The following is a 13,727-nucleotide window of genomic DNA, read 5'->3' as shown; positions in this document are numbered from 1 at the left end:
AATATTCAAGCATGCCATTCAGCGTGTTAGTACGAGCTCGGGAGCAGCTTGGGAGAACAAGAAAACAGAGACTGCTTTAGATTGTCTTCCCAAATTGACTCAACTTTATTCACAAGTACAACAGTTTATATAGAGGGTAAAATTCATGAGACAGCAGATTATCAGTTTAAACCAGTACAGACCAAGATAAGGGAGCGTCTTCCTGCCCTTGGGTGAAGAAGCATCCTTTGTGTAGTTTATTAGTTCAGCTACAATTGTGATTATCTCAGCGACATATTTTCAAGGCACAAAACAAAGAGTTCTTTCATTAGTGAAATCTGAAACAAACCATTTGGCCTTCAACAGGCGTCTAAAAGATTAAGAAACTAATGTAGCTGAGGGAGTGATCTCTGTGGTATTTCAACCTTGTACCAGCCTGTGATTCTCACACATCAATTCTTGGGTCAAAGAGAAAAATAACTAAAACAAAGGGGCCTTATTGAATGACAGAGTTTTCCTGCATAATGTCACTATAAAACAATATCCTGTAAATGCTAACCGTAGTGCTAAAATACCTAACAGTTGGAATATAAAGTCTAGTGTTGTTGTGTTAAAACATATAAAGCCCTGAAAAATGGATGAGCATATGTTGTTCTAAAAGCTATATATATAAATATATTTCAAAACTCATGGTGCCTTTCCACATGTACAAACTACCAACTCCATAGGCACTTAAGCACCCCCATACCATCAGAGATGCATGCTTTTGAACTGAGTACTGATTTAGCCAAGAACATGTATGTTTTCCAAAAAGAATTTCAAATTTTGATTTGTCTGATGGCAGGACAGTTTTTTATTTTGCCTCAGTCCATTTTAAATTAGCTTTGACGGCACATAGAAGGTTTGCTCGTGCTTAAAGTAAAATAGGCTTTATGACACAAGAATGACACTTTTTACTGGCAAAGCATCCTAAGGAAATGTAAAGATACACAGACGATGGCTTTAGATTAGTCTTTAATGTAGATAGTTTTTAAAAAGTAAAAGATAAAATAAATAAATAAATTGAAAATGAAAACAAACACTGGGCACACTGCTTTTAAACAAATGACTTGCACTGATGTAATGAAGTACTAAACAATGTGCTACTCCTGGTACTCAGTAAGTATGGCTTAGACAATATTTGATAATGTAATTGCTTGTATTGTAATTATTTGTATTGTAATTGTTTATAATGGTTGGCAAGTTGAATTCTGACCTCATCTGTCAGCCTGTCCATCACCACTGGAAACAAGAAGTTACTGGAAACAACAACAGTTCCTCTGCTTTGTCTAGATCCACAAAGACAGTTCAACTGCTATTGACTTTCTCTATACGGCTCCACCAACATCCTCAAATAAAACATCTCATCTTTAGTGCTTTTCTCAGCACTAAGCCACACAACCAAACTTCAACTCTTTCAGTTCTTTTCAATTCAATTCAGTTTTATTTATATAGCACTAAATTACAACAACAGCTTCCTCAGGGCACCCACAATGAAAACAGAGAAAACCCCAACAATGAAATGATGGCCTATAAGCAAGCACTTTGGGGACAGTGAGAAGGAAAAACTCAATTTAACAGGAAAAAAAAACTCCATTGGAACCAGGCTCAGGCTGCAACCGGTTTGGGGTACTTCCTCAAATTTTCTTGAGAGATTTTCCAGAGGTTTTACTTTATTGATCTTTTGCTATTCAGTCCAGTTACTTTTCCTATGTTTCCTCCTAACCTCTCAATAATAAGCCAACATATCGGCTTCAGTAATTGTTAACTAAACTTGATTTGATTTGGGCTCGTGAACATTGTGAACTGTGCGACACTGGTGCTACTGCGCATGAGCACAACTTTTTTCCCTTTCTGGTCAAACAACACGTGCAAGGTACGGCATTGAGTCTGCGGTGTACAAGTACACTAAATCGTTACGTTTATTGGATTATTTGACAGAATAATGCTCTTCAGATGTGCTGCTGGCGGTTTTTATTCGTTTAACGTGATTTTTAAAAAATAGTTTGCTAATGCATTATTATGTGACCTTGACTCGTAGCTTTAGTAACCTTTAGCTAGCTAAGAATGCTAAAGTGCAGATATAAGTTAAGTATAATGTCTTGATACAGTCATTTGTTATATAACACTGAAAGGTACTGAAATGAACCGCTCATTTTCGACAAATGTGGTTCGACCAAACCTGCCTTTGAGGAAACCTTCGTCGATCCCAGCGGGTGTTTGCGGTACATTACCTCCTCCAAGACACCTCACCATGCCCAGCGCTCCAGCCGTGCGCCTCCCATCAGGCGCCATTGGGGACGGTAAAAAAAACAAAACAAAAAACCCTCCAAAATGTGCAGTTATGCTGTTATTCACCGATAAAACTAAAAATGAAGGAATCTGATAATTCTGTAAAAATAATTTGCTCGTTTTTTTTTCTTCCTTTCATTTTGCAGGTCCCATAAATTCATCAGTGAACAGGGATAAATCTGGAGTATGTATTGTTGATGGTTTTGTCGTTTGCTAGATATGTGTGGGGTTGATTAGAAATAAGTATATCAAAGAGAGTGCTCAGATTGAGCACTTTGGGGACAAAGTTAGAGAGCCATGGTTGAGATGGCATGGGCAGAGGAGGGATAGTGGATATATTGGACTCAGGATAATTTTGGAGGTGTAAGGCAGGAGAAAGAGGAAGACCTCAGAGGAAGTTAGGATGCACTGAAGGAGAACATGCAGAGGGTTGGTGTGACGAAGGAGGAAGCTATTGAGGGTTAGAGTGAGACAGATGATCTGCTCTAAAAGGAGTTTCCAAAAGAAGTAGAAGACTGTTGAATAGAAGTAAAAGTCAGTACTATTTTTGTTTCCCCTTACAGTTGTTGGGATCTGGTCAGCCATCTCTGACTGTGCGTTTCTGCAACTACTGTGGTCACCAAGGTAATATGACAGTTTAAATGTGGCATTGTGTTTATTTGGCAGCATGTTTTTGTTTGTTTTTTTAAGCCAGAGGCTCTTAATTTGTTTTTGTTTTTTGGTTATCTTTAGTGATTTGCACTCTCATTTCAGCGCTGTTGTTCTTGTGTAAGCATTTTAGTAAAGTCTAAAATAACTGTTCATTCACAGGCAATTTTCGATGCAAGCGTTGTAAGAAGGTGCCTTACTGCTCAGTGGCTTGTCAGACAGAAGACTGGAAGACCCACAGACATGTGTGCAAAGCCGTTGATCCAGAGCCTGTAAAGTAAGCTTGGGCAACACAATGTGCTTCTGGCTGACAGTTGTTAATATTAATGAATGCTTAAATATCCATTTTTTGTTTTACCAGCATAAGATGAAATTAGATGGAATGCCCAATAAATAATGTGAAGTTGTTTGTTTATCTTAATCTAAAGAGGGAAACCAGTGGAAGCAGCGGCTGTGCCAGCTAAAGAAGACAGAGCCAGCCTGGGGGAGCTGAAGGTAATTGCAATACTTCACTGATATGCTAATGCGAGTAAAAGTTGAAAGCTTCACATTTGCACAATTTGAAATCAAAACTAAGTTAAAGAAAGTAATCTGTGTTATTATTTTTTTTAAATTTGTATATTGAAGCACGGTGAATCGTCTAGCCTCCAGAGGGTTTATTTTAAGGACTTGCATGTAACTAAAGTCATCAAGGGAACAGACATCCAGGTAAAATGTATCCAGTTTGCCTCAAGCTTCAAAAGTAAAAGCAGATTTTTTGTGTGTTATTAAATACCAGAATGAGTGATTTGGGTTGTTGCTGTTTTTAGGCGCGTGTTGTAGAGTTCTACAGCCCCAGCAGGTTTTTCCTTGTCCCTCAAAGCCCTGAGTTGCTGGAATCTTTGCAGAGCATCAGTACAGAGCTTCAGAAAACATACTGCAGCTCCTCAGTGACAACACATGTACCCTGTGTTGGAGAGATTTGCGCGGTTCAGTTTTCCTGTGATATGGTGAGCCGAGGCCTTCTTAAGCAAGTCCTCAGGTTGCTATTTGTAATATTTACATTGGCTGTGTTTTGACTTGGGCCCACTTTTTGTGTGTGTGTGTCTAGAACTGGTACCGAGGCCTTGTACAGACTTTGGCTCCTGACCATAAGATGGCTAACGTCCTTTACATTGACTTTGGCAATGAAGAAAATGTCCCTGTGGATAGGATCAGAGCCCTGACGGCTGACATCAAGCCTTTTTGCCCATGTGTGGGTGCATATTTGCACAGTTAATACATTCCCTGTGACATGCTGGCATTTTAAATTTGGTCCTTGGCTCTTTTATTTGCAGGCAATGGAGTGTCGTATCACAGGGGTTGTGCCGGTGGCGGGGAGCTGGTCAGGCGAGTGCTGCATTGCTGTGAGACAGCTGCTGGCTGGCAAGATTGTCACAGTTAGGCTGGTGGAAACTGTAGAAGACGGTCGCATTCATGCTGTGGATATTCTGCTTTCCATGGGTGACTTATATAAAACAGAGATGCACATTTAAAGGATCTACTGAAGTTAAAATGTTTAAGCCCAGCTCTCGCCCGGTCTCTTTCTTTTAGGAAAACAGTTGAACACGTTCCTCCTTGAACACGGCTATGCAGATAAAGAGCCAGTTAACATCGTGCCAACTGTGCAAGATATCAGTAAGATTCATATACAACATCCTCAGTCAGTGCAATTTGTAACATTTAAAATGTGTTTTTGTAACCATTTTTTTTCTTTTTCTTCCCCAGATGCCATGATGAGCGCATCTTTGGAAAACTTCCGGTGCCTCTCTGATGGAAAAGATGACAATACCTGGGCACAACTACCAGAGCCAATAACACAAGCAGTGGGTGATCAGCTCTCTGTTGTGGTCACCCACTTCCAGTCACCCACTGAACTTATCGTGCAAAAGGTGGAGAACGCTGGTGAGAAGCTGTTGCTGAACTATTAATGCAACTTAAATCACTCAACCTTTTTATATACCTTTAACCTGTGCTGAGACTTTGGTTTGCAGGACTGATTCAGGATTTGCAGTTAAAGCTGAGGGAACACTGCTCTCAGGTTGCAACCCCACAGAACTTTAGACCAGCTCCCACCACAGTGTGCTGTGCCCAGTTCTCAGGTATAACATTTTAGTACCTATTAATGTTTTACAATGGGAGTATGACGCTATAGCTGGCTATGAAAACTGTTGTAAGCTGTACAGCAGTATTGTAGTGAACACTAGAATCGTCAGAGGGGTCTTTTTAAACCCTGTTAAAGTAAAACCTAATCATTAGGGCTACAGCTGTTGATTATTCTAGTAATTGAGTATTTTGTTGTTGTTTTTGTGTTTGTTTTTTTTTGTTTTTTTCATCGATTGATCTTCATCTTTGGTGATGTTGTTGTGGGATGGGGTCAAATTGATCCCCTCAGTGGTTCGAGGTTTCAATTTCTGTCAGTCCTAGTGTTTGACTTGTTTTTACACAACATGATTTGGAGCTACTGAATGCTGTGGAGTTAAATATTTGTATTTGAAAAATTAAATACTTTTATCTAGAGCTGGGCGATAGAACGATAACGATATGTATCGCGATAGACCTCGCCGCTCTTGTCCTCTTAAAAAAAAAGAAAAAGGAAAAAAAAGAACAGCCAATCCAAATTACGTAGCGCAGAGCCAAACCAATCACAGCCGCAGCGTCACGTCACGTGACTTGTTACGTACAGCACAAGTGCCAAGCCGCACATGTGTGTTTGTTTGGGAAGCAGCCAGCCACCGTACCGCCCGGGTAATGGAGGAAATGAGTGTGCCGACTAGAAAAATCAACCGAGCGTGACCGAAGAGAAAACAGATGATGGTTCCAATGTCGGAGAGATTGTCGAACGGAAGAGCCATAGAAGTTCCGTAGTGTGAAGGTATTTCGGCTATTTCAAGTCTGACAAAAAACAGAGTAGCGTGCACTGTAAATTGTGCCGAAAGCAAGTCTGGAAATACAATAAACTGGTGCATGCGCTACGTCCACACGTACCCGGGTATTTTTGAAAACGCAGATTTTTCTATGCGTTTGCACCTTTCGTCCACACGTAAACGGCGTTTTTGGTCACTGAAAACAAAGATTTTTAAAAACTCCGTTTTTGCATTTACGTGTTGACTAGAAAAACATGGGGCGATCGTGGCTCAAGAGTTGGGAGTTCGCCTTGTAATCGGAAGGTTGCCGGTTCGAGCCCCGGCTTGGACAGTCTCGGTCGTTGTGTCCTTGGGCAAGACACTTCACCCGTTGCCTACTGGTGGTGGTCAGAGGGCCCGGTGGCGCCAGTGTCCGGCAACCTCGCCTCTGTCAGTGCGCCCCAGGGTGGCTGTGGCTACATTGTAGCTTGCCATCACCAGTGTGTGAATGTGTGTGTGAATGGGTGGATGACAGGGGTCCTTAGGGACTAGAAAAGAGGGCAGCACGGTGGCACGGTGGTTAGCACTGTTGCCGCACAGCAAGAAGGTCCTGAGTTCAATTCCAACATCAGGCCGGGGTCTTTCTGTGTGGAGTTTGCATGTTCTCCCCGTGTTTGCGTGGGTTCCCTCCGGGTACTCCGGCTTCCTCCCACCGTCCAAAGACATGCAGCTTGAGGGGATAGGTTAATTGATTAATTGACGGACTGGCGACCTGTCCAGGGTGTACCCTGCCTCTCGCCCTATGACAGCTGGGATAGGCTCCAGCGCCCCCCGCGACCCTGAAAAGGATAAGCGGAAGCGAATGGATGGATGGATGGATAGAAAAACGGAGAAAACGCAGCGTCAAAGGTGTGCACATTTTTTGACGTCACACTGTGCGCCATGTTATTGTTTCAGTGAAATGAATTTCTACAATACTGTTACTGTTAATTCTACTCTCTGCAGTGTTTAAATGCTTACATATACACACAGTTACTGTCCCTCCACACATACGACTCGGTTCTGCTTCTATGCCCCAGCTTTGTTTACTTTTTCCCACCGAGGCTTCTAGACTTCTGATTTCTGCACATTTCTGCACGGTTAGGAATCTAGCGCCACCTGCTGCTTTGGCATGTTCATAGCAGCGTTTTCCTTCATTTCTGCCTTTACGTGTGGACGGATTATTTTTTAAAACGAAAACGGAAAATCTCAGTTTTCAAAAATACCCGTGTACGTGTGGACGTAGCCTCAGTCTCTGACTGGAAGCGCTAATTCGTCATTCGGCTTTTGTCAGACTAAAGTAACTGTTAAAACTGTTTGAAAAGCCAAGCTATACAACAAGGAGAGATTGAGAATTTCCTTTTAGTTCTCAGTTTATTTGATACTGACGAAAGTTAGTCAGTTTTGTCTGTTATTCTGTAAAACAAACTAAGATTTATTTTTAGAATTAATATTTTGTTTCTAAGTGGAATTGACAATTTAGTCTGTTTCGTTTGTTCTATTTTGAAACTTAAACGCTTTAGCGGCTGCCTTTTGTGTAGTTTGCAATATTTGCCTTTATTTATCTGAAAAAGTCTCATGTTCCTTAAGTACATCTACCCTGTTGAACTTATTATGGGAAATAAATATTTAAATAAAAACAAGCTGCTGATTATTTCACATTTTACTTGTGAGCAACGGCACATTTAAATCTTACAAATATAGTTATTTGGCTTATATCGTGATAGATATCGTTATCGCCTGAAATGAAAAAAACATATCGTGATATGAAAAAATCTCATATCGCCCAGCTCTACTTTTATCATTATTTGATTTCAAAGTGTCCTGTGCCTGAAATGTATTTAACAAGCTAATTCAGAGATGGTGTGTTTTTTAAAATGGTGTAATAAATGTACTTTCTGGCTCTTCGTGTTTTCTCTCCAGAGGACAAGCAATGGTACAGGGCTAAGATTCTGGCTTATTCATCAGAGGAACGTGTCTGTGTGGGGTACCTTGATTTTGGCAACTCTGAGGAGGTCGGGTTAGGCCACCTTAGACCCATCGCTTCCTCACTCTTACGCCTTCCCATGCAGGCTATTCCATGTGGTCTAGCAGGTATTTTTTCCACTATGCAGTAGATTTTGAGTGCTTAGCAATTCTTAAGCGTGTTAAGCTGTGAATGTGAGAGAGCTCAGTTTTATGCCAAATGTCATTTAATTTTTTTCACCTATTTTTACTTAAAGTTACTTGTATACTTTGACTTAAAAACACTACATTTCTTTGGTGTTGTCTTTTTTTAAATGAGAAAATAATACAGAAACGCATGATTAGTGTGTCCCTCTGTTGTTTTTGGGGGCGGTGTTTCCATTCCAGGGGTTCAGCCTGTTGGGGAGAGCTGGCCGGAGGACTGCCTTCTGGCTCTGCAGCGAAGAGTGTCAAACCGAATACTGCACATTGAAATCCAGGGTGCACATGGGGGCAAGGCATTGGTGACCATGATTGATGAGTCCAGCGATCCACAGGCCAATATAGCTGAATTGCTGATATCCGCAGGTTACGCTGCACCTTGTGCTGTTACTACTGATAATGAGACGGTGGTTACTGCAGAGGCCCAAGGTATGATGCATCTGAAAGTAATGGTTTTATTGGGTTTTTAGTTTGTTTGGGTTTTTTTTTTTTTTTAATGGGGAGATTAATTTGGATTCATTTGATGCATCTTGGGGGAAATGATGATGATGTAGAACTGAAAACCTGAAGCAAATATTCCTTTTTGGCAGAGGCCTGTGACATTGACATGGATTTTCTTCTTGTGGTCATAAATTTACCTGCCATAGTCACCACTTGCTTGTGGATAAGTTAGACATGAATAACCAAAGTACTTTATAACTTGATTAAGTGTATATGTGATTTGGCTTCGTTTCTCCCAGCATGTGAGCCTCTGGTTTGGTCTTGTACTGAGCTTCCTTGCAACAGCCAGGCGGTGGCACTGTTAGTCACTGTCGTGGCTGAGAACCCAGCAGCGTTTTACTGCCGCATTGACAGTCCTACAGGTATTGTTTCTTTAGCCTAAATAGCCGCCATTTTTACCCATAGCAGCATTGTCTCGGCAAATATACAGAGACTTTTCGTTAGTAACTAGTTATTTTTAGATTTTTAAAGGCAGCAAATCTATCAGATTTTCAGTCATGTAATTATTCTGCAATATTTTCCATATATTGTAAAAATGTACAGTTGCATTAGCACCACCAGTGTAAGGATAAATGTTAGCAAAGGCTTGTTTTATTTAGTGAAAAAACATTCAGATATTTTATATCAAGGAAATAAAAACAGAAGTGAAAAGAAAATTAAGGATACTTTTAATGAGACCACAGTAATAAATAAGCAGAAGAGAGTGGATGGTAGTCTGGGTCTTTTGTCTTTGTAAGCAGAACAAACAATATGATGAGGTGGGCAACCCCACCATGGTGTTTACAAGCAAGCAAAAATGCAAAACAATACTGCAAATAAAATGCCAGTAATTAAGCTATAAATATCCAGTATGAAGAGAGTAACAGCATGAGTCAGAGGATTCATTTATTGATGCATGCATGTGTTATCTGTGTGTTTGTCAGACCACCAGCGCCTGAAAGAGCTGGGGGCTCAGTTAAAGCAGCATTGTGAGGCTGATGCGTCACCTTTCGAGCCCAAGGTGGGAGAGCCCTGTTGTGCCCTGTTACCTGGTGAGACCATCTGCTGTACCACTGACTTTATAAATGTCATCAGCTCAGCAGCCGATTGCTAAAACATGACACAAACCACACTTTATTGTCAGTTAAATGTTCTGGGGTTTTTATTATAGCTGCTTTTTCCCCACACTGTGATCTAAATCCACTCATGATGAATCTTGTCTTTCTTTGTGTTTGGGGCATTTATGGGACATGATGTGCTGTTTGTTCCCCAGGGGATGGAGCGTGGTGTCGGGCTATGGTGACGGGGCTGTCTGATGACAAGGTAGCTGTGAACTTTGTGGACTATGGCTACAGCTTGACAGTTGAAAAGGGCCACCTTCGATCCATTACAGCCCAGCTACTGACTCTACCCTTCCAGGCAGTTCGCTGCTGGCTCACAGGTTGTGTGTGTGTGTGTGTGTGTGTGTGTGTGTGTGTGTGTGTGTGTGTGTGTGTGTGGTTGAGAGCTCTGTTTCACAATATGAAGCATATTTGAAATGTGAGAAATTGTCATATATTTTGGCACATTCATGGAGAGACTGCATTATAGCTTTGGAACTGTGTGAAAGCCAGATGGAAGTTTGTTCACGTTTGAATTAAAAAAATACAAAAATTTAAAGGGTAGATTATACTGAGTGGTGTGTGTTTGATTTTTAGGCGTGGAGCCTCTTGGATCAGAGTGGAGCAGTGAAGCTGTGCTGTGGTTCCAGACTCAGGTGTATGGTGAGCAGCTCTCTGCACGTGTCCTCTCTGTCACTGAACAGGGCTACGGTGTGGAGCTGGAAAGCAGAGGAGTAAATGTGGCAGCTGCCTTAATTTCTGCGCAACTAGCTAAAGTTCCTGGAGAGATTGCCAGAGAAACACATGGAACAACAGGCTCTGCAACCAAACAAAGCGTGAAGACAAATGAGCAAGATCCCTTAGAAACTCAAGTCTCCAGTCAGACAGAAGTTAATTTCAAAGAGATACCAGCTGAAGGATGGACTGCAGTGTCCACAGAAGGTCAGCCAAAGAGAGGAAGTCCTCAAGATGCTGGTGGTGATTTAGGAGGCTTATTTATAATGTTGCATTCTGGTTTCAGTGCCATCTTTTCCAGTGGAGTGGAAGACTGTGGAGCTGCCGCTCAGTGATGCCTTTCAGCCTTATTTTGCGGGCATCATTAATCCTTCCATCTTTTATCTGCTGGGTCCTGCTCAAGGTTGAAACAGTTGTCTTCTACTGTCTTATAAAATGCATGTACATAACATAGACCTTGCTGTGTCTTATCTAATTGCTCTCTATGCTTGTGTTTGTTTGTTTATTTATTGATTTATTTCTGTAGTGGATCAACAAAAGCTTCAGGAGGTGATGGTGGAGCTGGCTGTCTACTGCAACGGCCAGGCCACCTTGTTCACAGCTGTAAAGGGCAAACCAACTCCTGGGGCTGCTTGTTGTGCTCAGTTCTCAGGTGGGGTTCTTTCAAATGTGCCAGGGTTTTTTGTTTTTGTTTAATTTCGGTTAGGTTTTTTTCCTCACCTAGTTTGGATTTTTAGGTCACTGTAACCCTGCTATACACACAGAGAGCAGCACTAGTTCACCGTTCGCAGGCAATGCAGTAACTGTTTCTAGCCACAAGGGGGCAAATGGGTTCTCACAAAAGTTGTTGGATGGAACTTGAAGGCTAGTCCTGAATGAGATGTTCACAGATAATCTAATTTTAAATATTTCGCCTTGCTTGATTGAGGGAGACTAATTTTCACATCTCATAATGCTTTGAGGAAATGTTGTTTACTAATTTTCATTTAATAAATAATATAAACATGGTAACAAGAAAAAATCAAGTGAGGACAAAATTGCTGTTACACTAATCCTGTTAGTGTACATCCAGTTTTCATTGCTGGCGGTCTGCTCTGGAAACCCCACCTGAAATTCTTGCTCTTACAGAGCTAAGCTGGTAATTTCATGTCTTCTAGTAGGTATAATTACACTGTGTGTGTGTGTGTGTGTGTGTGTGTGTGTGTGTGTGTGTGTGTGTGTGTGTGTGTGTGTGTGTGTGTGTGTGTGTGTGTGTGTGTGTGTGTGTGTGGGGCTTTAAACACAGTATACACGGAGTAGGCTTTAGCTGGGGTTACATTCCACAGTCCAGCTTACAGCAGGTCTGTTTTCATTGAGCTTTTAGTGCTTGTAAGGTCAGAGGAGTTCTATATGTTAGTCCAATGAGGATAAATGTAATATTTCATTCAATGCTGAGTAGTTTGACAATTTTTCTTTCTAAATTGTGTTGGAATTCCTGTGACTACAAAACAAAATATAGACTTAGACTTCTTTTTTTCCAGCTGACAATAACTGGTACCGTGCAGTAATCCTAGAAGTTGGTGAGAAAGAGGTGAGTGTCCTCTATGCAGACTATGGCAACAGTGAGAAGGTGCCATACTCCCGGATCTTGCCCATCCCCAGCAACCCGCTGGAGCTTCCCTTTCAGATCACTCGCTGCACTCTTGCTGGTAAGGCAGCACAAGTATTCTTTGTCATTTTCTGGGCTTTGCTAGTTTACTGACTCGTGTCGCACTGCCTCATGTTTATTGATAGGTAAGGAGAACTTTCCAGCAGAGTGGCCTCAGGAAGTGCAGCTGATATTTCAAAACGCGGTCTTAGATGGGGTACTCGCCACAGTCCAGCACTTTGATGGCTCTGCTAACGTGCTCTCACTCACTCTGCCCGCTGAGAAGGGCGGGGGAAACGTCACTGACATGATCTCAGAAGCATTACATGCCCAGAGGAGAAGTAACCCTTGCACAACCTCGACCCAGAAGACTGACAAAACTGGCAGCAGCACATCTGTCAACACTGCAGCCGCACCAGACGGCTCTAAGCCCAAATCGGTACCCGAAAACCAAAAAGAGCCAGTGAGCACCACAGTGCTGGCAAATACTGTGGATGCAATATCCCAGCATCCGGAAGAGAAGATGAATATTTCTGCAGCATCGGCCTGTGGTTCGTAATAAGATTGTGATTGTAGGATTAAGTTACTGGTTTCTTTTTAGTGTAAAGAGAACTGACAAAACGTATCCAAAATAATGTGAGATTTTTTAAGTGCCGTATTTTACTTTGCTCAAGTATATTTAGGTTGGTAAAAAGATGTGTATCAAGTATTTAATTGATAACAGGACTGGGTCATTGTTTTTTGTTCTTCAGGAGAACCAGTGAAGGAGATTAAGGAGATTACTGAGCAAATAAAGCCAATCCAAAATACTTCCAACAGTGATGGTGTGTATGTTTTAGATTAGAAACTGAATCGTTTTCACCTGAACTGACAAGTGTTTGGATTTCTTTGGACATGACGTTTTGCTGTGCTCTGATTCTCTTTCCACTCTCATTCAAATCCTAGCCCTTAAGACCTCAGGCTGCTGCTGTCTGAGCCTGCAGGCCAAGGTCAGAGTTGATCTCACAGTTTTGATTAACATTAAAAGATCTTAAATGGCACTATTTTATAAATGCTTTTGTTAATACTACAAAATGTTTTTATATTTTTCTCTAAAATTAAATGCAAACGAGCGACTGCTTTATTTGCTTTTCTCTTCCACAGATCGATGAGCTGGAAGAGCTGATGAAGCTGCAGCTTTCGCTGATCCAAATGTTTGTTGGACAGAAGAAATATGATAAACAACATTGTTGAATCCTGTTTTTGAAATCAAGGTTGTTGTTCTTTCCCAGATTGTTTCTCCCAAACTGAATCTGGTCTCCAGAAGCTGCCAACCAGCTTGTGTTTGCTTTCTCCGTATTTCTTTGTACCTTTTAATTTTGTTCCCTTATCTGTGAGATTCTACTCTATGTGCCTCTTTTACTTATGTTTTGAATTTTTGGTTAAGCTGAAGTTATTTTTTTTGTTTGCTTTTCCTCTGGAAAAAAAATGCCAAAATTCAGCAACAAGAGATGTTCAGCTCTCTTTATCTTTGTGTGTCTTCTGTAAGTGTTGTGGCCCATGCTGTGCTGCCATCTGTTCCTTTATTGAGTCGTAATAACCTGTTCAGGTGAGATGTTCACACTGACTCACTTCTGTTTTGACATGTTTGAGTTTTATGTAAAACTTTGTGGAAAAAAGACAATACAGCGATGTTTGTGTTCTTTTAAGCTGATGGATTACTAAAGCTTTCTATACAGTAAACCAAAGGGAAAAAGTTTAACTTTAATGCCTCTGTAG

At 41.2% G+C, this 13,727-nt stretch overlaps 1 protein-coding gene across 1 annotated transcript; it reads left to right on the top strand.

Moving 5' to 3' along the window:
• Window positions 1–1,653: 1,653 nt before the first annotated feature.
• On the top strand, window positions 1,654–13,710 carry tdrd1 (tudor domain containing 1). Its single transcript, XM_026163095.1, has 26 exons — window positions 1,654–1,894; window positions 2,154–2,321; window positions 2,457–2,494; window positions 2,874–2,934; window positions 3,121–3,235; window positions 3,387–3,453; window positions 3,586–3,666; window positions 3,768–3,947; window positions 4,049–4,192; window positions 4,275–4,440; window positions 4,531–4,614; window positions 4,705–4,881; window positions 4,971–5,078; window positions 7,785–7,955; window positions 8,214–8,456; window positions 8,768–8,890; window positions 9,452–9,559; window positions 9,781–9,948; window positions 10,205–10,549; window positions 10,629–10,745; window positions 10,869–10,994; window positions 11,863–12,030; window positions 12,116–12,520; window positions 12,722–12,793; window positions 12,915–12,958; window positions 13,113–13,710. The coding sequence occupies exons 2-26, from the start codon at window positions 2,162–2,164 to the stop codon at window positions 13,200–13,202; spliced, it is 3,561 nt and encodes a 1,186-aa protein (XP_026018880.1). The 5' UTR covers window positions 1,654–1,894; window positions 2,154–2,161; the 3' UTR covers window positions 13,203–13,710.
• Window positions 13,711–13,727: the final 17 nt, after the last annotated feature.

Source organism: Astatotilapia calliptera, chromosome 3, assembly GCF_900246225.1.
Source record: "Astatotilapia calliptera chromosome 3, fAstCal1.2, whole genome shotgun sequence".
NCBI lineage: Eukaryota > Metazoa > Chordata > Actinopteri > Cichliformes > Cichlidae > Astatotilapia > Astatotilapia calliptera.
The sequence above is the reverse complement of the archived record's forward strand: the minus strand, read 5'-3'. Positions and strand labels throughout refer to the sequence as shown.

What these genes read in the sequence shown, in the direction of transcription:
- tdrd1 (XM_026163095.1), top strand. Translation starts at nt 2,162, where the DNA reads ATGAACCGCTCATTTTCGACAAATGTGGTTCGACCAAACCTGCCTTTG. An exon ending in GCCAACTGTGCAAGATATCA is followed by an intron (nt 4,615 to 4,704) that starts GTAAGATTCATA and finishes TTTCTTCCCCAG; the next exon opens with ATGCCATGATGAGCGCATCT. An exon ending in CACTCGCTGCACTCTTGCTG is followed by an intron (nt 12,031 to 12,115) that starts GTAAGGCAGCAC and finishes GTTTATTGATAG; the next exon opens with GTAAGGAGAACTTTCCAGCA.